The 26,544-nt window shown below is 42.2% G+C and overlaps 1 protein-coding gene, 1 long non-coding RNA gene and 2 pseudogenes across 2 annotated transcripts; 1 reads left to right on the top strand and 3 right to left on the bottom strand.

Annotated features, from left to right (window-relative positions):
- Positions 1-253: 253 nt before the first annotated feature.
- LOC133252539 (uncharacterized) lies at positions 254-5,901 on the bottom strand. Its single transcript, XR_009737965.1, has 2 exons — positions 3,315-5,901; positions 254-2,375 (listed from the first exon to the last, which is right to left on the bottom strand). It is a non-coding gene; the product is annotated as an uncharacterized LOC133252539 (long non-coding RNA).
- A 419-nt stretch (positions 5,902-6,320) lies between these two features.
- LOC133252538 (interferon beta-like) lies at positions 6,321-7,533 on the bottom strand. The gene has a single exon (XM_061425180.1). The coding sequence runs from the start codon at positions 7,330-7,332 to the stop codon at positions 6,775-6,777; it is 558 nt and encodes a 185-aa protein (XP_061281164.1). The 5' UTR covers positions 7,333-7,533; the 3' UTR covers positions 6,321-6,774.
- Positions 7,534-13,471: 5,938 nt separating this feature from the next.
- LOC133253392 (interferon alpha-2-like) lies at positions 13,472-14,259 on the bottom strand (annotated as a pseudogene).
- A 2,346-nt stretch (positions 14,260-16,605) lies between these two features.
- Positions 16,606-18,999, top strand: LOC133253366 (interferon tau-2-like; annotated as a pseudogene).
- Positions 19,000-26,544: the final 7,545 nt, after the last annotated feature.

Here is a 26,544-nt window from a genome sequence, read left to right as displayed (position 1 = left end):
ATTGGAAAAGACTCTGATGCAGGATGGATTGGGGGCAGGAGGAGAAGGGGATGACAGAGGATGAGATGGCTGGATGGCATCACTGACTTAATGGACGTGATTTTAGTGAACTCCAGGATTTGGTGATGGACAGTGCCTCGCTGGTGTTTGGCAGTTCATGGGGTCGTATAGAGTCAGACACGACTGAGCGACTTAACTGTAGTCGGACACGAGTGAGCGACTGAACTGACTTGAACACATATAAGACACTGAATCATTTTCATTATTATATTTTAACTAAATGTAGAAACATTCCAGCATTGGGACTTCCAGTGATAACTTGCGAACTCCAGGAGGTATATTGTTTTCTTATGTGAACCATGATAACATCGAAAATCACACACAAACTTTCCTTTGTGTTTCTCTAATTTTATACTTTTCTGCATGGTTGTTGTTGTTTGGTCCATCAGTCATTTCTGACTCTTCGTGTCCCCATGAACAGTAGCCTGCCAGCGTCCTCTGACAAGAATACTGGAGTGGGTTGTCATTTCCTTATAGAGGGGATCTTCCCACCCTAGGGATGGAACCCGCATCGCCTGTCTCCTGCAGTGGCAGGTAGATTCTTTACCACTAATGCAATCTCATCTGTTGAATTGTAAGTTCACATAGAGTTTCATTAATTTTAACTTAGAAAAGCATCAGGATTTCACATGGAACTGTTGTAGTCACAAATTCTATTTAAATGTTCTAATTGTTGAAACATTTCTTTTGTATTTACAATATTTCATTCTGTGTATCACAATTCAGATTGCATGCATGGAAAACAAAACAGAGAAGATTTTTTGGAATGAATATGCCAATCGCAGTACATAAATTTTCCACCATAAGAGCAATTTCAAAAATTCAAATTTTGAAAATCTTCAGCCATCATGTAAAACAGAATCTCTATAACATCTATGGTTTCCCTGACCTAAATTAACCACGTTTCTAGAGAACCAGTTTGAGGTACAGCTAAATCAGACCCCCCCAAAAAATACCTATACATATATAGTTGTATCAACATTCAAAAAATGAGGATCATGGCATACAGTCCCTTCACTTCATGGCAAATAGTTGCGGAAAAATTGGCAACACTGTCAGATTTTATTTTCTTGGGGTCCAAAATTACTACGGATGGATGGTGAATGCAGCCACAAAATTAAAAGACTCTTTCTCCTTGGAAGAAATTTTATGAGAAATATAGACAGTGTGTTAAAAAGCAGAGATACCATGTTGCCAACAAACGTCCACGTAGTTATGGTTTTTCCAGTAGTCATGTATGGATGTCATTTGGACCAAAAAGAAAGCTGAGCGCCGAAGAATTCATGTTTTTGAACTGTGGTACTGAAGAAGATTCTTGAGAGTCTCTTGGACTGCAAGGACATCAAACCAGTCAATCCTAAAAGAGATCAACCCTGAATATGCATTGAAAGCACGGGTGCTGAAGCTGCAGCTCTAATGTTTTGGCCACCTGCTAAGAAACCAACCCTTTGAAAATGACCCTGATGCTGTGGAAGATTGAGGGCAGGAGGAGAAGGGGGTGACAGAGGATGAGTTGGTTGCTTGGCATCACTGACTCAATGGACATGAGTTTGAGCAAACTTGGGAGATAGTGAAGGACAGGGAAGCCTGGCATGCTACAGTTCATGGGGTCACAGACAGTTGGATATAACTAAGCGACTGAACAAAAATACATACACATATATAAATACACACACTTGTACAATATATATTAAATAAGTATACACATGTGTCTTGCTACTTTAACATAAAAGGGTGAACAGCAAATGTTTACTTGAATTGCTATCTTATCCTCTATTATTTATTCTCCTGCACCATAAATGTTACCTCATCAGCAGGATAACAGCAAGACTAATTAGGTGACTGGTAGTGGTATTAATAGACTAAGCATAGTAATGTGTCAAATATTTTATAAAGTGTTTCATCAATTGCGATTAATTTTCTCTCTTAACTCTTTGTGGATACAAAAATTTGTTTTTGTTTTTTTTGTCCTCTCACAGAGCATATGTGAGATATTTTTTGAAGCTCATTTTTAGGAAGACTGTCTTCAACTTTCCATTTCCAATATTTAGAAGATCAGGATGAGGCTCTTGGGCCTGGACCCAAATGGAAGACTCACTCATCACGTTTTCTTCAGTCATCCTCAAGTAGTTGCAAGGAACTGCCTGATTCTTCTTTTCTTGTCTCCCTCAGGTAGTAAGGAAACAGCCCGTAATGTGTCTACACTGTGGATATTTTCCTGTAGGCAATGCCTTTGGGGATCAGCTTGAATGTTTCTTTCAAACAGCCGATGATACTGTGAACTATGACTGGCATTCTTGTCGTTCTCCCCAAAGCTGAACTTGGAGAAAAAGCATTTGGGTCAGATTGTATCTTAAGGAAGTGTGTGGAAGCAACAACAATACTTATTCCCCTCGACCCCCATCAGAACTTCATTTGAACAAATAGTGCAAACGTGAACGTTGTCTCATGCCCTGTCAAGTACAAACTAGCAGGTGCCATTGGCACTTGCCATCTACCTACAAGGATTCAATCACGTGTTCTTGCAGCTGCTGATTTTTAACACCCCTGGAAAGGAATCTAAGGTGGAAAGCAGAAGTGAGGCATGCTGTGTGCAGGGAAAACTGGCAGAACAAGTCTTCAGAAGGTTAGCGATTTTCAGGAGCCCATTTTAAGAACTCAATTGTTCTTCTATCTCCTCATATCTAGAAAAGCATGGAAATCCTTCATGGTGATGACTGCTTCTTGTGACTCCAGGAAACCTTCATGACACTGGCAGAAAACTTCCACAAAAAATAGGCACATGATTACATGTATTGCCCCTTCACCAAAATCACATGTATCCCTCTGTGTGTCTTTGGAACAGCTTCTCAGAGCTATCTGAGGTGCTGTCTCCTGGGCTGCAGTCCTCATTTTGCCCTCCAGACACTTAACTTTCAACTATCATGTTGTGCATTTTTGAAAGTCAGCACCCTGAACTTATCTCTTCATCCATTCATCACCCAATAGTTTCCCAACTTGCTTGCAATGAGATTCCCATGAGGATAAATCCAGGCTGTGGAACGTGAGAGGAAGTGCTCTCACCCTGTGTAGTCCTGGCCCTTGGAAACATCCCCTGTGAGCCACCAGACTTCATCCCTTTACTGCCGAGTGTACTAGATCCAAGTACCACAGACAACCTTGGAGTCACATATTGATGATGGAAAAAGCCACAAAACAGAAGGTACCCATGTCCCTGAATCACCCTTTGAATGTAAGCAAACCAGAAGACTCACCTGATCCAGAAGGTGCTCTTCAGGAAGAAAAGATAAGTTTCTATTATGAGGAAAATCCACACAGTTTATTCTTTATCTCCATAGCACCTAGAATTAACTGAGAAAGATTTTTAAGAACAGAGGATCCTGAAGACCTGTCCATGAGAAAGAAACTCTGAACTCTGAGTATAGAAAATACTAGTCCCACAGACATCAAGAGATCTTTTAAAGGATGATCAAAAGATCTTTATAGAAGAAAAGACATTCTCTTCTGCTGTCCACACCTGTTTCTGAAAAATCATGATTTTCATTTCAGTTTTCAGTGCCTGAGGAAATAGGAGCCGCAATTGCTTTAGAACAGGAAGAAACGAAATGGAATTCATTAGCGAGAGTTACAAATATAAACACTTTCATTGTTGCCATTTCTTTGAGGATTCTTACATGAGGGAAAAGCACTTTTAATTTCCACTGTGACAGCGTCTCAGGCAAAGTGGCTGTATTCCAGCTCCCTGAGGTAGAGATGGATGTCATGGAAATACTCCCGGGCACCAAGTTCCAATGAGAACAGCACAGAATGTCTCCTTGCATATGCTCCAGTTGTTTCAGGTTCTGATCCGGGCTACAGAGTAGCACGGCTGTCCTCCGTGGTGAAGAATTGGAAGCTCTGCTGGAGCATCAGATAGTGGTTGCAGGGGCCTGAGTAATCTGCACTGGAGTGATCATCTCTCTTTTCCAAGGAAATCTGAAGTCGGCTTTGTCCTTTAGGCGCGACTGATGGCGGATCCTTTGCATCTATTTCAAGTGTTTGAAGATTTCCTTGTCTTTCTGGCAGTGGATCCCAGTCCAGCGAAGAGAGCAAGCAGGGATGCAGCAGAGTATCACTCCTTCCACCAGCAAGTGGATGTGGGCCCTAGAGAATGTCAGTGATTCTGCAGATGGCCGGAGGGGGCGCGCGAGCACCGCGAAACGATGAGCAAAGAGCGCTGAGATGGAACCGCAGACAGCCTGTTTCTCCCAGCCACCGCGAGAGCGCGCACGCTGTGGTTCGATCGTTTTTGCTTTCGAATCGCAGTCTTGAGAGTTAGCAGATGACTCTCGTGGTGGTGCTGGAGAGACAGAACGCAGTTTCCATAGAGCTTTTTATAGGAGCACTGATTCAAGGGTGCGCATATCATTAGCCCTTTGATGGAAAAGGGCTGGTTTCCACTGTCCTGAGTAGGGAGCCAGAATATTGCATGTTCGGAAAGATCGCCTGAGTAGTGGGCTTTCTTTCCACACGTCAACCCGAACTGGCCATGTTTGAAGAAAAGAACCCCCAAGGCGGGGGTTCTGAGCGAGATGAGGCGCTGAGAAGTCGGAGGGCTTGCGGCGAGTGTAAAACAGCGGAGGCGATGAGAATATTGGCGAGAGGACGCTGGGACAGAGTCCTGCACCACGTGAAATCCGGCGGGGGTGGCGGGTGGGTGAGGCTGTTGCGGTTAAGACGGTTGCAAAGTGTTGCGGACACAGTGAAAGCCGATGTCGCCAGGAGACCAGAGGCTGTGGGGCACTGGGGGCGGTGTTGCGCTCACTCTAGATGCCGCGGTGGCTAAGATTATTCGCTGTCGGACGATGGGCGGGCTTGGTGCTCAAAGTGAAGCACAGCGGAAGCGAGGAGACTATTGGCTATGGGGTGATGGGAGGGCGTTTCTCATACTGGGAACCTGCTTGGCTTTGAGACGCTGAGTCCGCGTTGCGGACAAAGTGAAACGTGACGGTGGCGAAAAACTACTGGTGGTGGGACGATTGGACAGCTTTGCGACAAAGTTAAACCCAGCGAAGGGATGAGACTGCCGGACGATGGATGGGTGTGGTCCACACAGGGGAACCTGGAAGTGGCGACGAGACTATTCGCTGTGGCAAGACGGAAAGGCGTTGGGCACAAAATGCAACACGGTGGCAGCGCTGAGGCTTTTGGCTTCGAGTTGATGGGACGGCTTTGCGGACAGAGTGAAAGCGCGCATAGGTGATGAGACAATCGTCTTGGGGTGGTGGCACCGCGGTGTGGACCAAGAAAACCCGGCGTTGGGGGTGAGACTGTGAGAGATGGGACGATGGGAGGACCTTGAGCACAAAGCGGAGCCAGGTGGAGTCAGTGAGACTACAGGCTTGGAGCCATTTTGGACAACGTGAGAAACAGCCAAGGCGATGAGACTGGCTAGGGGACCCTGGGAGTGCGTTGCAGACAGAGGAGAACTCAGCGGTGGCCAGGGGACAAAGAACCATGGGACGGTTTGGGGGACTTTCTGGGGGTGAGACGGAACGCGGCCACCACCTGGGTCAGGGAGCAAAGAACTGTGCGCCCCTGGAATGCTCTGGAATTTTCCGGGTCTTTCAAGGATTCGGCCTTGAAGTGGGGGGAGTAAGTGTTGAATAGCTGAAAACTAGGAATATTTTAAAAAGCACAGCACTTTCTTTGTTTGAATTAATTTTATATTGAATTATATACTTATTTTAAATGAAATATCTCACGTTTCCAATTTTATAATAAATTTATAGATAGTATTTTAAATACTATGCATAGAATATTAAAATGTTTTGTATATAACAGCATTTTATTAAACTTTATTTAAACTATATTTTCTGTGTACTAAAACAAGTATTTAATATCATTTTACTTTTCTATCTTTCATGGATGTAAACTTAATATTTTCAAGATGACTTTTCACTTATTTTTAATTGCGTGAATTAGCATGTTTGACAGTTTCTAACGACCCCCAAGACAGTCTTAAGTAATTTTTGGCTCATGTTCCTGAAACCTCTTTGTGAGGACTACGTTGTTGGAAATAAGGGGTTGGAGTGTACAAGCAACTGAGAACATTTAGAAGGTCTGAATTTTTCATTTACTTTAGTAAGAATTTTATAAGTTAAGTGGAATTTGCCCAGATTTTGTTGGCATAAAGAAGGCTTACTTTGTAAGACTCTCAAATGTAACGTGGTCTACATTTTCCCCGAACTGAAAAAAAAAAAAGAGATAGAGGGCCCTCTGGCATGAGCTGTCTGGTACATTTAAAGAAGTGACCCAGAGAAGCGCAGGTAGACTGTATGGGTACATGGAGGGCATGCATAGAACTTGGACATTCCCCACGGCTTCCTTGTATTTTAAATTCCTCAAAGGCAGGGCCAGAAACTCTACTACTCTGCAGGCTTGTTTTGCAATGAATGTCTCCAAGGTGCTCTGCAATTTTTAATGTGTGTTGTCACATAAATCAAGTTGAGATTGAAACCGCCACGTTGACTTTTGTTTCATAAATAATTTATTTCTCACATAAAAGTTTAAATAAATGAATAACGCATAAATCAATTTAAAAATAGCTTAGTCTTTAACTGTCCATTGAAATCCAGTGCATTGCATTGTCAGTTACTTTAAGAGCCTCTGCTGGCTGAAGAGTCTCACCTCAAAGTCACATTGTCCCTTCCCAGAGCCACAGGTGGGAGATGTTCAGTCACGGACATAACCTGTTAGTCTCATCAGGAAAGAAAAGTTCGTGAGTATTTGCACTTGCACGACTGTCCAGGCACACCTGTCGTACTCCTTGGACTCCAGGTACTGCATGAGGTTGAAGTAATATTTCCCTAGGTGGGGACCGATCGTGTCTCCCATAGTGGAGTTTTGCTTCTGCATTATTTCCTTCTGGATTGGCTGCAGACGATTCATCTGCCCATAGAGTTCCTCAAGGAGGTCCTCGATGATGGTCTCAGACCAGCCAGTGCTGGAGAAGTCTCTGGTGAGAATGCCGAAGATGTGCTGGAGCATCTCATACATGACCAATATGGCATCTTCCTTCTGGAACTGCTGTTCTTGCTTCATCTCCTCAGGCATCTGGAAGTCCATCCTGGCCTCGAGGCAATGTTGAGTTGAAGGTAACTGCCCCAGGAGTTTCTGACACTTTTTAAGGCTCTGACTTTGTTGGAATCGAAGCAAGCTGTAGCTCCTGGAAAGAGCTGTGGTGGAGAAACACAGCAGGAGAACCATCTGGAGGAGGCACCGGTAGGTCATGATGAAATCAGGCACAGGGCTACCTGTTCTGCTAGTAGGTGCTGAAGCTGAGTCTTCAAGGGTTTGCAGAGTGAATGTCCTTCGTCCTTGAGTGTGGTCTACTTATACAGCATGGCCCTCCATTCTTTCTATTTGAGAGGAATTTCCCACTTTCAGTTCTCCCTTTCATTTTTCCCATGTCATTTAAATTATTAGTTGCCTCTAAAACTCTTTTCTTTAGGCTCCTTGCTATTTTAATGTGTATATACCATGGGGAAAAAAGATATAGAAACCGAGAATTTCTAATGTTTTTTAAAATTTCAATGAATTGCTGAATCTTAAAGAAAAATATAAGCCAAATAACTAGATTATTACAGGATTCTTTCATTTTGAAAAGATTTTTTTTTTCTTTTCATATTATGAGATTTGGGGAGAGGGGGCCTTGTTTGTAAGAGTTTTATTTTTCATAAGAATTAGGTTTAATTCAGAAATCTGCTATTACCAAACAATAATACTTGCAGTTTGTGATTTTCAAAAAGATACCTATTTTTTTCTATCTAAAATAGAGTGATGTTCCTAGAGGCAGGGGTGGGGGCAGGGAGGTTCCAGAGGGAGGGGATATACGTATACCTATGGCTGATTCATGTTGATATATGGCAGAAACCAACACAATATTGTAAAGCAATTATCATTCAACTAAAAATAAATATATTTAAATAAAAGAAAAAATAATGTATATAGAAAACAAAATAGAATGCCGTTGAACTAAGTTGTTCTGAATTTTTTTGGAGGCCTTAGCCATAAGGAGCAAGACATCACATAACTTTATCAACCTTGTTATTGTTTTTCAGTCTCTAGGTCGGGTCCGACTTTTTGCGACCCCATGGAAGGCAGAATGCCAGGCTTCCCTGTCCTTCAGTACCTCCCGGAGTTTGTTCAAACTCATTATCACTTCATGGTAAATAGATGGGGAAACAATGGAAACAGTGACAGACTTTATTTGCTAGGGCTGCCAAACCAGTGCAGATGGTGACTGCAGCTAGGAAATTAAAAGACCACTTCTTTTTATATGAATGTGCAATTTAAATTTTTCTGGAGGCCACATCAAAAGAGTAAAAAGAAAAAAGTTAATTTGAACAGTATATTTTCTTTAACAATATATCTAAATGTTATCATTTCAACATAAAACAATACAAAACTAGCATGAGATAGTTACATTCTTCTTTTTCATAGTGCCTTCAAAATACAGTGCATGCTGTTAGTCACAGTACAGCTCAGGCTGGACTAGGCAAGCACTCAGTTGGCCACATGGGGTTGTCCGCTCCATGGTGACCAACACAGCTCAAGATGGAGGGAGCAGTAGGAAAACAAGATCAATATTAAAAATCAACCACTTCGTTTTATATGAGCTTAAAGTTGGAAAATGACATTTAAAAATGATACCATTGACAATAACATAAAATGTCTCCTACTGAGAAACTGTCATAGCCAGAGGTGCCTAAGAAGACGTGGCAATTAAAGGTAATGGGGCATCCTAAATGACATCCCAGAACAGAAAAAGAACATTAGGTAAAAAATGAAGGAGATCTGGGAATTCCCCAGAGATCTAGTGGTTGGGACTCTATGCTTTCAGGGCAGCAGGCCGGAGTTCAATTCCTGGTCAGAGAGCTAAGATCCCACAAGTCTCAGAACCAAAAATAAGAAAATAAATAAAAAGTTGCTCCAACCAGACTGTGTGGGGGAGGGGGGTGGGGGGTGGGGAAGAGGCATTGAGGAGTTCTTAATAAAGTGTAGACTAGGTAATTTTTAATTAATTAATTTATGACTGGACTGGCTCTTTGTTGCAGCAGGTGGGCTTTCTCTAGTTGGAGCAAGCATGGGCTGATCTCTAGTTGAGGTGCTCAGGCTTCTCACTGTGGAGCTTTCTCTTGCTGCAGAGCACAGACTCTAGGGCACGGGCTCAGTAGTTGGGGTGCACAGGCTTAGTTGCCTCACAGCACATGTAATCCTCCCTGGCCGGGGGTGGAACCCATGTCCCCTGCATTGGCAGGTGGATTCTTAACCACTGGCCCACCAGGGAATCCCAGACTTTAATCCTTTTAATGTAGCATTGACAGGCCCAATTACCTTCACTTTTGGCCTCTAAGTAAAAGTCTATAATTGAAATTTGATTCAAACTAGATGGCCAGAAACTAATGAAAAATAGAAGGTTTCTCTGTTCCATTCAGATTGTCTTATTTTTTCAATCTTGATGATCAATAAACATTAAGCAACTTGTCCAACTAATTCTTTTCTGAGAGAGCAAAAGACATGTAAGCATGTGATGAGGTGGTCAGCATCAGTGAGAAGGGAATACAGAGTCTACAATAGGAGACTGCCAAGGCCACCTCCTACTGAGATTCACACTGTCATTTAATGAGCAAATATTTATTTAGAAATGTTTCTTAACCACTTCATAAACAAAAGAAGCAAATGCTGCCAACTTATTGGACTATTTTTAAAATGTCTCTCAACAAACTTTAACTAATGGCTGGATTATATATTTTTCACATTCTTTCTGGGGTGTTTTTTTTTTTCAACATATTTATTATTTAGTGTTGTTGCAAGAATGAATGAAACAGTTTTTTCATTATTTTCTACTTTTTAATGGACTGGGTTTTCCTTGCCTTTTCATACACAAACACATAACAAAATAATTTTGGTTTTTAATCTGGCTAAGTTTACAAATGCTATATCTAAAAGTATTTGGTTGGATTTTCAAATGTTTAAATGAATGTATATTGCCTGCAAATAAAAATTTTAAAGGATTGAAAATGTCAAGGGTGATGTTCATATAGAGCAACTGCTACTTGGTGTCTAAATTGTAAATTAAAAACATTCTGTAGCATAGTTGAAATATGCATAGCCTATGATCTAGTAACTGCAGCAATCAGCCTGGGAAAAAAATCAAGTGCATATGCATCAGGATATAAGTAAAGAATACCTATACCAGCACTATTGATAACAGTACCAAACACGAAATGATGTAAAATCCCTTAAAATGGCATAAACAAATAAGTTGTTGTCTAGGCTTATAATAGGGTTGTTAATAACAAGATGTAAGAAGCACAATAAATGCACAAACATAGTAGTGAGTAAGAGAAACTCAACTCAAAAGAAAACCATTTGTATAAGTGTATACAAATTTTAAAAATGGGCCAACCTAACTGGAGACATTTTGTTTGGCAACCTAGAGAGCTCCTGTGAAGCTTCAGGACCACAATGGAGAGTCTGTCTCCAGCTTGAGGGAAGAGCGTGTCTTCCCACCTTCCAGCTGTGGCCTTGCTCTCGCCCTCTCTCAGCACCTGAGGCTGACTCTGCCCAGGCTGGGGTTGCCCTGTGCTCACAGCCAACAACTGGTGGTAGGCCCAATGCCCCTGCTCAGGCCTCCCACCTGGTGTGGAGAGGGACAATATGCAGAGAGATCTAAGTGCCCCTGGTTGCAGTCTTCTTTCTTCCCTTTTCTCACACCCTGGACATCTTGTCACAGGCCTTGGATAGACTCATTGTGCACTTTTTTTCTAGCTCACTTCAGGATGCAGCTGGAACCAGGTACTCGGCTGAAGGCCTCTCTGGCTAGCTCTCCTAACTCCTCCAGAACATACCCAACCAGAGGATCCCACACTGTGCTCCCCTGTCACTCTCAGAATGCGCCCATCAGAGGGTCGATGGCCCAGGAACAGGCAGGAGCAGCCCAGGCCTTGTTGTCACTGTTTGCTGCCAGGACCCGCTGCTGCTGGACACTCAGACCTGCCCTTTCAGAACATGCTCGTCTGCATCAAGCCTTCGTTTACTTCAGATCCCAGGCCGTTCTCTGAGCTGGAATTTAATCCTCAGAATCACTATCAGGGGTGCAGTGAGTCAGGCTAACCCAAGGTTGAGAAAACAGTTAAAAGGACAACACATTGGCTGCAGCTGTTGAACAAGCCTCAGAGGCCCCTCTCTGCTGACATGTGAGCAAGTCCCACTGTGTGGGTTCTGGGTTAGTTTCCTGTCTCTGAGGCAGTTTCTGAATCTTCCTTAAAGTGAAACAGCCCAAAGCAAAGCCATCTGCATACTCAAATCGTACAAGTGACTTGAGTTTTGTTACATCATCAGAGATTGTGTAATGAACCACAGAAGACAAAAATAGCAACAAAGTTGATGCAGCAAGTGAAAAGGAAAGTAAATTCAAGCTGTCAAAATGGGATTTCAAGATCCAGCCTGGGAATCCCTTCTGGCCTGGCCTCCTGGCTGAGTTGAGTGCACAGAGCAGAGGATCCTCCTGACTGCCTGCCAGACGCCTGTGGCTTCCTGGCTGAAACTCTGAGCTCCTAAAGTCCAGGGAAAACAAAGAATCCAGTGAGGGTGGGGGTGAGTCCTTGTAGACAGTTGGCCTGTGTGCCAGGTAGGAATGTTTCCGTCTAGAACTCTGGGTATTGTTGCAACAGGCTTGGCCTCGTCATCCCAGTGAATGGCTATTTCCCCTCTCACTGAGTGGTGGGTGAGCTGCAGGAATCTGTCTCTGAACAGCTCTCTGGGAACTGCCTCATCTTCCTGAGCACAGACCCAGAACATCAGGAAATAATCTTCTAACAAGATTCAAACCCAAAGAGTTAATACGTAAGGAGCACTTGGGAAGTGTCTGGTACCATTGTGAGCATGTGCTATAAATTAAGGCAATTAATCTTACCACACTTTCAAGATAAGCCTTTATGATTATCTTAGTTTTGCATTTAAGACATAATGCAGCAATTTATAACTAGGCAATCTATTTTGATGTATAAATGAAAAATCTCAAAGATCTATTTGCAAGGAAATATAAATAAATGAGAAACTGAAGTATATGAAAAATGGATATTTATGTGATATACATTAGTATGTCCATATGTATAGATTTATTAACTACATATGAAAATGTCTGGAAGGATACCCACTAAATTGTTAACAGTATAGGATTACGATGCATCCTCCAAGAAGTCAAGGGTAGGCATTCCTTTGTATGAGTTATTTAAAAGTTTAGCGATGACATGTGTGTGTTTAATATATATAAATAAGCTTAAGAAACCCTCTTTACTTCTTTAGAGTCACATTTATCATGACAGCTACTGGTTCTCACATCTCTTAGCTGTCTCTGCAATCCCCAGGCTGCCTTGTTCTTCTTGCCTCCATTTGAACAATTTAGGAAGACTCTTTTCTCAGGAGTGGCCAAGTGTAGAAAACTTACTCTCCCTTCCACATCCTACTCCAGGATCCTAGATTCCACATATGCAGATTGACCTCCTATGATGTATGTGCTGCTGCTGCTAAGTCGCTTCAGTCGTGTTGGACTCCGTGCGACCCCAGAGACCGCAGCCCACCAGGCTCCTGCGTAGCTGGGATTCTCCAGGCAAGAGTAGTAGAGTGGGTTGCCATTTCCTTCTCCAATGCATAAAAATGAAAAGTGAAAGTGAAGTTGCTCAGTGGTGTCCGACTCTTAGCGACCCCAAGGACTGCACCTACCAGGCTCCCCCATTACTGGGATTCTCCAGGCAAGAGTCCTGGAGTGGGTCGCCAGTGCCTTCTCCGCATGATGTATGTGGTTCTCCACTAATCCTTGAAGGCGCTCCGATTCTTACAGGCCCCAAGCAGGAAACTGTGTCCATGACCTGGGCTCTCCTCCACTCATCTCCCTCCCACCTCTGATCAATGTCTCAAGAATCACATTCAATCCCTCCTCACATTGTCCATTGTTCTTTCTATGACCCAGGGTGGGTAACCCCATTCCCTTTTTATTCAGTGACTTCAGTATAGGTTTATCTTGTAGGATCAGGCTTTGGGTTAGATTTTATTCAAAGATATGTGCAAGTCAATTTGTTTTTTCAAATAACTTTTATTTTCTCAAGTGAAAAACAAGAGTAGTCATAAAAAATATAGTACAAAGCAAATATCTTATGAATGATAAAGATTTAAATGCTATGAACAGAGTAAATATTTCCAATAATTTAAATAAATAAATATTACAACTCTTTAAGATATGAAAAATGAGTTCTTAAATCTGTTTTAAACAGTTATGGTAACAAAACATTTAACATACATTTAAATAATCCCATATATTAGCTATTACTTATATGTCATCTGACACAAAATAGTTAAAGGTTGCACTTTGAGTCTTAGAAAATAGCCATTTAGTTGACCAGATGAACCGTTTTCACATTCAACACCTTCTTTATTTCCTGAGTTTTCCAGTGAGCTCATTGGCAAAGACCAAGCACCTTCTGATTTCCACGCTGACAACCTCCCAGGCACAGCGGCTGTATTCTTTCTCTTTGAGATACACAGATTCGCTGGAAGTAACTCTTCACAGCCAATCTGGAGTCTTCACTCCCTAGAGGTGACTATTCCGGTGTCCTTCCCTCCTTCAGACACGTGTCCAGGTCCTCCAGCTGCTGATCAAGTCCCACGAGGAATCTGTCCAGGAGGCTCTGTCCCGACCTGCAGAAGAGCCCGTGGTGCCGAAGAGCTGGAAGGTCTGCTGGAGCAACTCGTGCACAACAGCTGTGGCTTCTGTCTCCTCAAGCCTGGTCCCGTGCACCAGGGTCTGAGGAAATCTGAAGTCAGTCCTGTCCCTCAGACAGGACACAATGGGCACTCTGTCCATCTGACTCCAACGTGTGAAGCTTTCCAGATTGCCGTGGCTCGCAGGCAGCTCACAGCCCAGGGAGCACGTGGGGCTGCAGCAGAGCATCACCAGGGCCAGCAGCACAGAGACAAGGAGGGCCATTGGGACGCTGGGGGCTCGCAGGACTGCCTGCAGGGGAGGTCTAGGCAAGGTCTGAGGGCTTGGGGTGATGGGTGGCTCTTAAAGAGTGAGTAGAGAAATTTTCATTTTCTGGGTTTTTCCACAGTTTGCCCTTTCCTTTCTTTTTCTACTCTTTGTAATGAAATCAATACAAGCGATAATTTTTCCATGAGTGCCTAGGTGGGGGACATCAAATCATTCGTGCCACTGTGGTTGATAGCTACACAGCAATATGTTATGCTTTTTACACCTCCTTTGTTGTTCCTGGGAGAAGAGTCTGGTCAATGTCAGAGAAGGAAGAAATATTCATACAAAACGTGGCTTTTCCAGGTCACCAAGAAATGCTCAGTACGGAAAGAGCTTATGAGAGAAGCTATTGATTTTTCTCATGTTTTCCTCATTTACCCTTTTCTCCCTTCTTTAAAAAATTCCAGTTGTGATTGTACCTTTACGATATCACCTGAGTAGGCCTTAAGCTCCCTGGAGACATTATAGGGACCAATATCACTGATATCATTTGTTTAAAATGAGTTATTTTGCAACTATAATTCACAAGGCACTTTTTAAGGTGCTGGTTGTCCTAAAACATTCATGTTTGCCTGGGTTTATTTCTCTTTCGCCTCTACCACTATATTTCACAGGATACTTTGCTTCAGTCTTTGTGAGATAATACAGATAATCTCATCTCCTTAAATATTTCCCTGGGAAGTGATAATCTACCATACACTCAGAGATACTGAGGTTGCAATTACATTCAATCCTTGTAATGGCATGTCTTTACCAATTCTATAAGGTACAGATAATTTGTAATTATACAAATGACAGAAATTTTTACATGCAGCCTCTCAGTAAAGTGTTTTTAATAAATTTGACAGTCGTCTTCACACCTTCCTTATGAGATAATTACTCTAATTATTGACATGTTTGCAAATAAGGAAACTGAAAACTCAGAGAGAGTACTTAACTTGCTAACAGTCAGGATTAACTGCATAAGTGGTACTTGAGCACTCTACTCTTCAGCCTCCACTTGATTCCTCATTAACCTTAAGCATTCTCCTTTAGCTACATTATGCACAGTTGTAATTAAGTAATGCATCTAATTATGTAACATTTGACTGCCCTGATAGATTGTAAGCTCGCTAAAGGCATTAATGGCACCTGTGGGGAATCCAGGAAGGTGTCTGTCCGAGAGAAAGTGCACAGAGGGGTCTCTGTCCCATTGTTGTTGGTCACTAAGGCATGTCCAACCTGTCGTCTATCTCTCAGAGTTTGCTAAAATTCATGTTCATTGAGTCGATCCAATGCAATCGAATCATCTCATCCTCTGTTGTCCCCTTCTTGTCCTGCCCTCAATCTTTCCCAGCATCAGGGTCTTTTCCAGAGACTGGGCTCTTCCCATCAGGCGGCCCAAGTATCAGAGCTTCAGCTCTGTCCCAGGACTAGTTCTAAGAGAACTATACACACCAAAGTTTGAGTAGACCTAGTATTTGATGGCAATGGCACCCCACTCCAGTATTCTTGCCTGGAAAATCCCATGGACGGAAGAGCCTGGTAGGCTGCAGTCCATGGGGTCTCTAAGAGTCGGACACGACTGAGCGACTTCACTTTCACTTTTCACTTTCATGCATTGGACAAGGAAATGGCAACCCACTCCAGTGTTCTTGCCTGAGAATCCCAGGGATGGGGGAGCCTGGTGGGCTGCCGTCTCTGGGGTTGCACCGAGTCGGGCACGACTGAAGCGTGCAGTAGTAGCAGCAGCAGTAGCAGTATTTGAAGACTGTTTCAGAAAATGATAATCTTCTGAAAACAAAGATAGTAAGAGTAAATCTAAATGGATTTTTTAACTTTCTGGATAATTTCTCAAAATATTATCTCAGGTAGAAACAGAGACTCTCAGAGATGTTGTGTAGTTGCCATAATTGGCCAGGCTCCTCTGTAGATCTCAACAAAACACCACTTGAAATATAGGATTGGAACTTATCAGGTGCAAAGGGAACTGTGTACTCAGCTGTCATCTACTGACTGTCCTGTCCCTGGAATGAGTGAATGGCACTTTTGTGACAATGACGAATAGGAACTGGAAAGGAAGACCTTACTAAGTCTTCCTCTAAAATAGGAAGCACATTGTCAGAGCAGACAGCTCAGTCCGGTGCATGAGACAGTGGACATGGGGGCAAGACTCCTGGGTTGATATCACAGTTGCAGCCTGCACTGCCTGTGTGACCTTCAGCACTACGGTTGTCTCCTCTTATATGGAACTGATAATCATATAAGTTTCTGTGGATTTTTCTGAAGATTGTAGGACGTAACGTACTTCTGACAATGCTTGGACATATAAGATTTCAGTATCTGTTAACTGTTCCCACGAGGCAGAAAATTCACACATCCAACTATGGAAACGGGATAGAATTTCCCTGAGATGACCTGCTTCCCTTCCCTTAATGCTCAGCTCACTGGTCAACATTATAACATCTAATCTCATCTCTTGCGTGAACATGATGTGCTGTCCAAACACTACATCTAGTAGCTTCCAGCTAATAGCTGACCCCTCACACATGAATAAAATGACCGTCCAGTCTGTACCCCAGTCTCTTTTCAGGGTAAGTTAATAGGTTTACATCCTCAGAATCCATTAACATCCACGAAGAGTGAGAAATGTAAACAGACAAATAAAGATAAATAAGTAGACACTGGGAGTTAGCAAAGCCGTCCACTATCCTTTTAGGTAACACTGTGCCTAAGAGCCTGCTACCCTCCCCAGGCTCTGTCTGCAGCTAACCATTTCACATAAGCTGGTCTGCAATCTGTCACTCCGTAGAGCTCTTCATCCCTGTTTGTGTAGTTAAGTGACGTTTGTCATTTGGACAGAGACGTCACTACAGTTTTTTCATTACATCATTTACTTTACCTTTGTGGGTTACGTCTTCATTCACTGCTTACTTTTACTTTCTAGGAATGTTCAATGAGTGGAAAGTTTTGATCTCTTGAAAAATCGCTGAGGAAATACATTAACTGTTCTATTCATTTACATTTTCTATTCCTGTTTTTGCCATAAACCTCAAAGTGGAAATAGAAAAGATTGTAGGAGCATTAGCACAGCTTTTACAAACTGAAATACAAATGTCAAAGAAGACGTAGCAATATGAAAACCGTATAAAAGGAACTAATAAAAAAGTGGGTTGCTTGAACATGGCAAGGCCAATGGCCTGGGATAAAAAAGGCACATTCTCACCACTTGAACACTTGGACAGGAGCGGTGGTTACACTTTACTTTCATGAGAGTGACTTTGGAGGATTCATCATCTTGGTTATAGGCTTATAACCAAGGGTTATAAGGAAGGGTTAATTTTGAATTTACACTGGATCTGCTTCTGTGACTTCAATTGTTTTTGTCCCAGAAATTCACATTTGGGAAGGCCAGAATCACAGATAGATATGACATCTTTGTTTGTTGACATGACATGAGATATTTCATTTCACACCACCCATGAAATGACTATCAGGAAGTGCAACTAACACATTTGCCTACCTGAGGCTTGCTGGCTGTTCTGGGAGATATTTTCAGGAATTAAACGTCCTTTACTTTGTTTCCTCACCTCCCCCCATGTCTGATTCATAAAAGAGTCTGATACCCAGGACCCGCACATGATGGTTATTTTGAGGCACTAGCCTTTCCTCTTCTCAGTCAGCCAATTCCCGAATAAAGTCCTTTCCTGCTCCCAACACCTCGTCTTGGATTCATTGATTTGCCCTGCTGCAAGCAGAGCAACTTGGACTCTGTAACAAGCTCAGCATTTGGATTGGCACATAATAAATGTTTAGTAATTTTCTCAGTTATGGAGAGTAAATACAACCAAAATTGACAAATTAAAAGTTCTGCTGAAGAGAATAACGTGATATCCATGCATAAAGCTCAGATATTTTTCACGTCTGATCAATTTTTTCAAGAGGAATATGCAGAGGGAGCAAAAGATTTGACAAAGAAGTCTAACAAAGTTTCCTTAAAAGTTGATCTTAGCATCAGGAAGAAAGATCCAATAGCTCTTAATATATCATTAGTTCCAGGTTACTGACATAATAAGCATTCCATGGAATTAGAACATCTACTTTTTTAATGAATACATTTTACTTCAATGTAAGGATACAGAAGAGCAGAAACTCATGACTGATTTCCAGGCTGTTGAAGTGAAAGGCAAGCCCAAAATGAGGTAGTACATGTATCTTGGTAAACTTAGAATATGAACATTTTGGACTTAATATTTAAGAGGCACACAACAGAAGATCCTTAGATGAAATGAAGATGAAACAAAGCTCACAACCGCTCATCTCAACTGGAATGCTTCCTTGAGGAATTCACCAATGGTTCTTTATCTCCTCAATGATGATACTGATGATGCTCATCTCTAACCCCATCTCTTCCTCTGAATCCATGAACTGCCTCAGAGCCTTGACTTGGAAAAGCAGGAGACCTTCACATTTGCATCAAATAAACACAATCTCTCTCTTTCCTGTCTGGGCTACAGGAAAGACTTCAGATTCCCTCAGGAGCAGGTGAGTGGCGGCCAGCTCCAGAGGCCCAGGCCTTCTTTGTGCTCCACGAGATGCTCCAGCAGAGCTTCAACCTCTTCCACACAGAGCGCTCCTCTGCTGCCTGGGACACCACCCGCCTGGAGCATCTCCGCACTGGACTCCATCATCACCTGGACGACCTTGACGCCTGCCTGGGGCAGGTGATGGAAGAGGAAGACTCTGCCCTGGGAAGGACGGGCCCCACACTGGCCGTGAAGAGGTACTTCCAGGGCATTCATATCTACCTGAAAGAGAACGAACACAGTGACTGGGGCTGGGAAACTGTCAGAGTGGAAATCACGAGGCGCTGTCTGTGTTAACTGGTTCCTAAGAAAACTCAGGAGTAAGTAGGAACCTGATTCTCAGTGACTCGTGTCCTAGCTCAGACTCTTCATTTTCAGTCATTTCCAAAACTCTGATTTCTGCCTTAGCTATGAAATAGTTTGAGTGACATTTGATATTGGCATTAATATTGAGAATATCAATATCCATCTGCTTTTAGAATTAGAGGAAATATATCTGATGCCCTGCGGCTGAATGTTATGGAATAACATGTTTTTCTATGAATGTACCTCATTTATTGGAGAAGGGGACCGACAGAGGATGAGATGGCTGGATGGCATCACTGACTCGATGGAGGTGAGTCTGAGTGAACTTCGGGAGTTGGTGATGGACAGGGAGGCCTGGCATGCTGCGATTCATGGGATTGCAAAGAGTCGGTCACGACTGAGTGACTGAACTGAACTGACTGAACTCATTTATTTATATTAATTTATTTACTTTTATGGTACTTGCATTTATGTTATGTTTATTACATGCACACGTGCTATTCATGCTAAGTCACTTCAGTCGTGTCCGACTCTATGCGATCCTATGGACAGCAGCCCCCCAGGCTCCTCTGTCCACAGGATTCTTGAGGCAAGAATACTGGAGTGGGTTGCCATTTCCTTCTCCAATTTATTCCATAAGAATATAGAATTTTCTTTAATACAAACGTACCTTTTATTTACTCATGAAATGTATTTGAAGACATGTTTCTTCCTCTTCCTTTTGAATCTTTTCCCAGAGGCCTAATGCTGTAAAACTACATATAGAAAGATGTTGTGCAGTGTGTTCCTTTATTTGCTGGCCTTGTGGAGAGTCTTCAGTATGAGACTCAGAGGCCCTGACCTTACAGAGCTCACACTGGAGCAAGGACATTGCCATGAAAGAAGTAGTTATAAGATAATTAGGTATTTACATTTGGGCCCTGGGCTACACAGAAGTATCAGATACTGATGGCAGTGAGTATCCTGGGAAGCTCATTTAGACCACCTTTAAATGACTTAGCAGCAGCAGCAGCAGCAGCAGCAGTCTCCCCAGGGAAGTAATCCGATGTATGAGACTTGAAGAATGAGCATGAATTTGTTAAGTAACTCATGAAGAGCAAAGTTTACCAGAATAAAAAAAACAACTAATAATACAAAACAAAGCATAGCATATAGTGTCCCTGCACAGGAATGGTTCTGGTACTTTTAGAGACGTGAACAAGACCGAAGTCGGCAGACTGTATTCATGCATGTAGGGGCTATCATGGCATGAGCCTGGAGATATGGAAAAGGGCCCAGACATAGACTTTTGAATGATGTTAGATTTGATCTTAAGAACCAAGGAAATTACTTGCGAATTTAAAGCTACAGAGCCACTCGGACCAAAGCAGATGCAGGGAAATTCATGAAACCAGCAGTTCTCAAAGTGCGGTCTGTGGGCCCCTGCAGATCCCCAGAACACTCTACAGGGATTCATGAGGAAAAATAATTACTATAGTGATATTAAGATCTTATCTGTCTTTTCCACCACAGTAACAACTTCTGCTGGTGGTGCAAATACAGCGCTGGGCAAGACTACAGAGCTGCAGTGTGGATCTGAGCAGGGGCACCTCAGTGCCTAGTCATTGTCATGCTTTTACGTATCATATACTTGAAGTTCGAAAAAAGGACAGTTTCACGTAAGAAGATCCTTAGTGAAACAGCAAGATGAGGAATTTTATGAAATCTTAACTTTGGAGTACACATTTAAAAATATTCTCCGTTGTAGTCTTTTTAACATGTTGTGTGACAGGCACGTCTGCTGCATGCCTGGTGATTGTTCTGAGAAGCACCTGGATGATGATTATGTGAGTTATAAGCTAGACTACCACTCTCTTGAGAAGAGCAAGCTTTACTCCACAGAATGACAGTCAAATCATGGTCACTCAGAAGTGCGCATTTGACAGATACTTTCTTATACTATTTCTATTAATGTTATATGAATATTCTTGTTGACTTTAATGAATGAGGCCAATCTATTTTCTATTCATGTCTCCAGGATATGAATTCATCTCAGTGTGTATCTTTGCTTCTGAAAATTTGACACGTAGTGATTTAATTTCCATTACTTACAAAATTGCTAATTCTATGGTTTAATTTTGACCTGACATAATTTATCAGGATGATGTTACATCTTTAAATGAAGCTTTAAAATAATATTAAAATTAATTGTAGGCATTGTGATCTGGGCACACAACTTAAAAAAATATTTTTCCCATGGAGGAATTATGGATATTTTCTGTGAAGTCTAATGTATGATAATTTTCATGGATGGTTTATAGATATTTGAAACAAGTTATATTTCCTATTGTAGGTTAAGGGCCCAAGAGTGTTAATTGCTAATTTCCTCCTCTAAATGATAGTTTCCATTCTTCTCTTTACTACTTTATATATGGTGTTTTACAGACTAGTAGCATTGTACTGTGGAGAAGGTACTGGCACCCCATTCCAGTACTCTTGCCTGGAAAATCCCATGGACAGAGGAGTCTAGTAGGCTGCAGTCCATGGGGTCAGTAAGAGTCGTGTCACTTTCCCTTTTCCCTTTCATGCATTGGACAAGGAAATGGCAATCCACTCCAGTGTTCTTGCCTAGAGAATCCCTGGGACAGAGGAGCCTGGTGGGCTGCGGTCTATGGGGTCGCACAGAGTTGGACACGACTGAAGCGACTTAGCAGCAGCAGCAGCAGCAGCAGCATTCTACTGGGCTTCCCAGGTGGAGCTAATGGTAGAGAACCTGCCTGCCAATTCAAGAGACAAGAGGAGACACCAGTTTGATGCCTGGTCAGGAAGATCCCCTGGAGGAGGGCATGGCAACCCACTCCAGTATTCTTGCCTGGAGAATCCCATGGACAGAAGAGCCTGGCAGCCTATGGTCCACAGAGTCACAGAGAGTCAGACACGACTGAAGCAACTAGGCTTGCAAGCACAGCATTGAGGTAAAACTTCAGTGCTCCGGTGTTTCTGTTCACATTGCTATGTAACGTTATATTTTTCACTCATTGTTTTATACTATTTGAAATTTAGCTCAAGCAGTTTTAAATTTTAATTATAGATTCAATGTGTTTCCTATGTATATTGAACATCTTTCTCACGAAGAATAATTTCTCTCGTGTTTGTTTCTGGAATTCTCAAGTGTATGAATATTGATATGAATGACAAAGATCTCATTGATGTTAACATTGCCACCTCTAATTATTTCCTACATTGTATTTTCGGGCTGTGTATTGGCCCCCTTCTGTGTTGCCCCTGTTTTGGTATTAAGTATTTAGTATTATTGCCATATTCAGACATAAATTGAAGAAAGTAGGGAAAACCACTAGACCATTCAGGTATGACCTAAATCAAATTTCTTATGATTATATAGTGGAAGTGAGAAATAGATTTAAGAGCCTAGATCTGATAGATAGAATGCCTGATGAACTATGGAATGAGATTCGTGACATTGTACAGGAGACAGGGATGAAGACCATTCCCATAGAAAAGAAATGCAAAAAAGCAAAAAGGCTGTCTGGGGAGGCCTTACAAATAGCTGTGAAAGAAGAGAAGTGAAAAGCAAAGGAGAAAAGGAAAGATATTCCCATCTGAATGCAGAGTTCCAAAGAATAGCAAGAGTGATAAGAAAGCCTTCCTCAGCGATCAATGCAAAGAAATAGAGGAAAACAACAGAATGGGAAAGACTAGGGATCTCTTCAAGAAAATTAGAGATACCAAGGGAACATTTCATGCAAAGACGGGCCCAATAAAGGACAGAAATGGTACGGACCTAACAGAAGCAGAAGATATTAAGAAGAGGGGGCAAGAATACACAGAAGAACTGTACAAAAAAGATCTTCACGACCCAGATAATCACGATGGGGTGATCACTCACCTAGAGCCAGACATCCTGGAATGTGAAATAATGTGACCTTAGAAAGCATTACTATGAACAAACCTAGTGGAGGTGATGGAATTCCAGTTGAGCTATTCCAAATCCTAAAAGATGATGCTGTGAAAGTGCTGCACTCAATATGCCAGCAAATTTGGAAAACTCAGCAGTGGCCACAGGACTGGAAAAGGTCAGTTTTCATTCCAATCCCAAACAAAGGCAATGCCAAAGAATGCTCAAACTACCACACAATTGCATTCATCTCACATGCTAGTAAAGTAATACTCAAAATTCTCCAAGCCAGGCTTTAGCAATATGTGAACCGTGAACTTTCTGATGTTGAAGCTGCTTTTAGAAAAGGCAGAGGAACCAGAGATCAAATTGCCAACATCCGCTGGATCATGGAAAAAGCAAGAGAGTTCCAGAAAAACATCTATTTCTGCTTTATTGACTATGCCAAAGCCTTTGACTGTGTGGATCACAATAAACTTGGAAAATTCTGAAAGAGATGGGAATCCCAGACCACCTGATCTGCCTCTTGAGAAATTTGTATGCAGGTCAGGAAGCAACAGTTAGAACCGGACATGGAACAACAGACTGGTTCCAAATAGGAAAAGGAGTATGTCAAGGCTGTATATTGTCACCCTGTTTATTTAACTTATATGCAGAGTACATCATGAGAAACGCTGGACTGGAAGAAACACAAGCTGGAATCAAGATTGCCAGGAGAAATATCAATAACCTCAGATATGCAGATGACACCACCCTTATGGCAGAAAGTGAAGAGGAACTCAAAAGCCTCTTGATGAAAGTGAAAGTGGAGAGTGAAGAAGTTGGCTTAAAGCTCAACATTCAGAAAACGAAGATCATGGCATCCAGTCCCATTACTTCATGGGAAATAGATGGGGAAACAGTGGAAACAGTGTCAGACTTTATTTTTCTGGGTTCCAAAATCACTACAGATGGTGACTGCAGCCATGAAATTAAAAGACGCTTACTCCTTGGAAGGAAAGATATGACCAACCTAGATAGCATATTAAAAAAGCAGAGACATTACTTTGCCAACAAAGGTTCGTCTAGTCAAGGCTATGGTTTTTCCTGTGGTCATGTATGGATATGAGAGTTGGACTGTGAAGAAGGCTGAGCGCCGAAGAATTGATGCTTTTGAACTGTGGTGTTGGAGAAGACTCTTGAGAGTCCCTTGGACTGCAGGGAGATCCAACAAGTCCATTCTGAAGGAGATCAGCCTTGGTATTTCTTTGGAAGGAATGATGCTAAAGCTGAAACTCCAGTACTTTGGCCACCTCATGTGAAGAGTTGACTCATTGGAAAAGACTCTGATGCTGGGAGGGATTGGGGGCAGGAGGAGAAGAGGAAGACAGAGGATGAGATGGCTGGATGGCATCACTGACTCGATGGACATGAGTCTGAGTGAACTCCGGGAGTTGGTGATGGACAGGGAGGCCTGGCGTGCTGGGATTCATGGGGTCGCAAAGAGTCGGACAGGGCTGAGCGACTGATCTGATCTGATCTGATTATGTGATTTTAGGTTTTTCTTCCTCTTCCAAGTAATAATGGAGTTTGTGTATTAAATCAATCGATAGCATCTTTAATGTTTAAGCAGATTCTATTAATTTTTAAATTATTTTAACCTTTATCATTTTGTGTCTCAAATGTGTTGGATTTATGCTTTACTTTTAACATGACTTTTACATGGTTTTTGACTCTTGTCATACTCCATTCAGTTCTCCAACAGTCATTTATTTTAGTAAATATGTAATGTTAAAGCAATTTAGACCTTCTCTGAATCCTTGAATGAAAAACTAAAGAACGAACACTGCAAAATTTAAAGTAATTTGAGACTTCCTTGGCCGTCAGTGGTTAGGTCTCAAAGTTTTCACTGCTGTGGGCCTGGGTTCGATCCCCAGTCAGGAAACTAATGCCTCTTAAGTCACGTGGCACAGCCAAAATAGTAACAAACTCTTTAAAGTACCTTCCACTCATGTGACTACTCACTTGTAGTTCTTACTAGCACTGTTGCTTTTCATCAACACAGCAAATGCTCACAAGAGACTTGATAGGAGTAGAGATGCATGTGAAGCTATGGTCAAGTGTAAACTCAGGGGAATGTCTAAAAGTTAAAGGAAAACACATTGTTTACTTAAGAAAATGAAAACACATTAAGTTTGAATGCTGTTAGAATGATGGAAAGTGGATGCAGTTTGCAAAATGAGTGCCATGTATTCCAAATATAATGATTGGCACTTTTGGAGTCCTGTGGTTAGTAAGGCCCTAATCAATTTGAATGAAATAATTCTCACTTTAAGGTGAAGCATATGAGAATATAGCAAGGAGTTTCATCTTCCTATCTAGTTTGTAAACTTGCTGTGAAGGCAGTTCTCATCCTGCGAGTCAAAATCTTTTTGAATGATGATGATGCTCTTGCCATCATTAGACATCAGGTCTCCTGACCTGTTCTTCAACACGTCTATAGAGACTGCATCCAGGTACATGTACAACTAAGGAAACCATGGGGAAATCTACATTCAGTGTCACATAGACTCTCTCATAAAACTACCCCGAAAGCTTTAACCAAGAAAGCAGGTGAACCAGGTGAGATCTGAGAGGAGAGTTTAAGTGGCAGGTGTTACTTCATCACACCAGGCTCTTCATCGGTCCCTGGAAGTCTTTGATGGCCTTTGTTCAGGGATCCGTTATCCAGCATTGGACTAGAGCAAGGAGCAAGCTACAGTACTGAGAGAATGAAGAGCTGAGGCAACCTCCATCTCTGTGTTCTAGGTCCTCAGCCTTGTAGTCTTGGTTCACTAGTGAGTGATGCATTCATGAACAAACAGGAACTGGAGTTACACTTCCATCTATGGGCTGTAGTCAAATACTGGCTTCAGTTCAGTTCAGTTCAGTGGCTCAGCTCAGTCGTATCCTGCTCTTTGCGATCCCATGGACTGCAGCATGCCAGGCTTCCCTGTCCATCACCAACTCCCGGAGTTTACGCAAACTCATGTCCATTGAGTCGGTGATGCCATCCAACCATCTCATCTTCTGTCGTCCCCTTCTCCTCCCTCCATAAATCTTTCCCAGCATCAAGGTCTTTTCAACTTAGTCAACTCTTCGAATCAAGTGGCCAAAGTATTCGCGTTTCCGCTTCAATGTCAGTCCTTCCAATGAACATTCAACTGATTTCCTTTAGGATGGACTGGTTTCATCTCCTTGCAGTCCAAGGGACTCTCAAGAATCTTCTCCAACACCACAGTTCAAGCACATCAGTTCTTCAGCGCTCAGCTTTCTTTATAGTCCAACTCTCACATTCATACATGACTACTGGAAAAACCATAGCTTTGACTAGATGGACCATTGTTGCCAAAGTATGTCTCTACTTTTTAATATGCTGTCTAGGTTGGTCATAACTTTTCTTCCAAGGAGTAAGCTTTTTATTCCATGTCTGCAGTCACCATCTGCAGTGGTTTTGGAGCCCCAGAAAAGAAAGTCTGCCACAGTTTCCACTGTTTCTCCACTATGTGCCATGAAGTGATGAGACTGGATGCCATGATCTTAGTTTTCTGAAAGTTGAGGTTTAAGCCGACTCTTTCCTTTTCATGTTCTCAAGAGACTCTTTTGTTCTTCACTTTCTGCCT

This window comes from Bos javanicus, chromosome 8 (assembly GCF_032452875.1).
Source record: "Bos javanicus breed banteng chromosome 8, ARS-OSU_banteng_1.0, whole genome shotgun sequence".
Taxonomy (NCBI): Eukaryota; Metazoa; Chordata; class Mammalia; order Artiodactyla; family Bovidae; genus Bos; species Bos javanicus.
The sequence above is the reverse complement of the archived record's forward strand: the minus strand, read 5'-3'. Positions and strand labels throughout refer to the sequence as shown.

Bases quoted from the DNA above. Each gene is read 5' to 3' on its own strand.
- LOC133252538 (XM_061425180.1), bottom strand. From the start codon at position 7,332: ATGACCTACCGGTGCCTCCTCCAGATGGTTCTCCTGCTGTGTTTCTCC.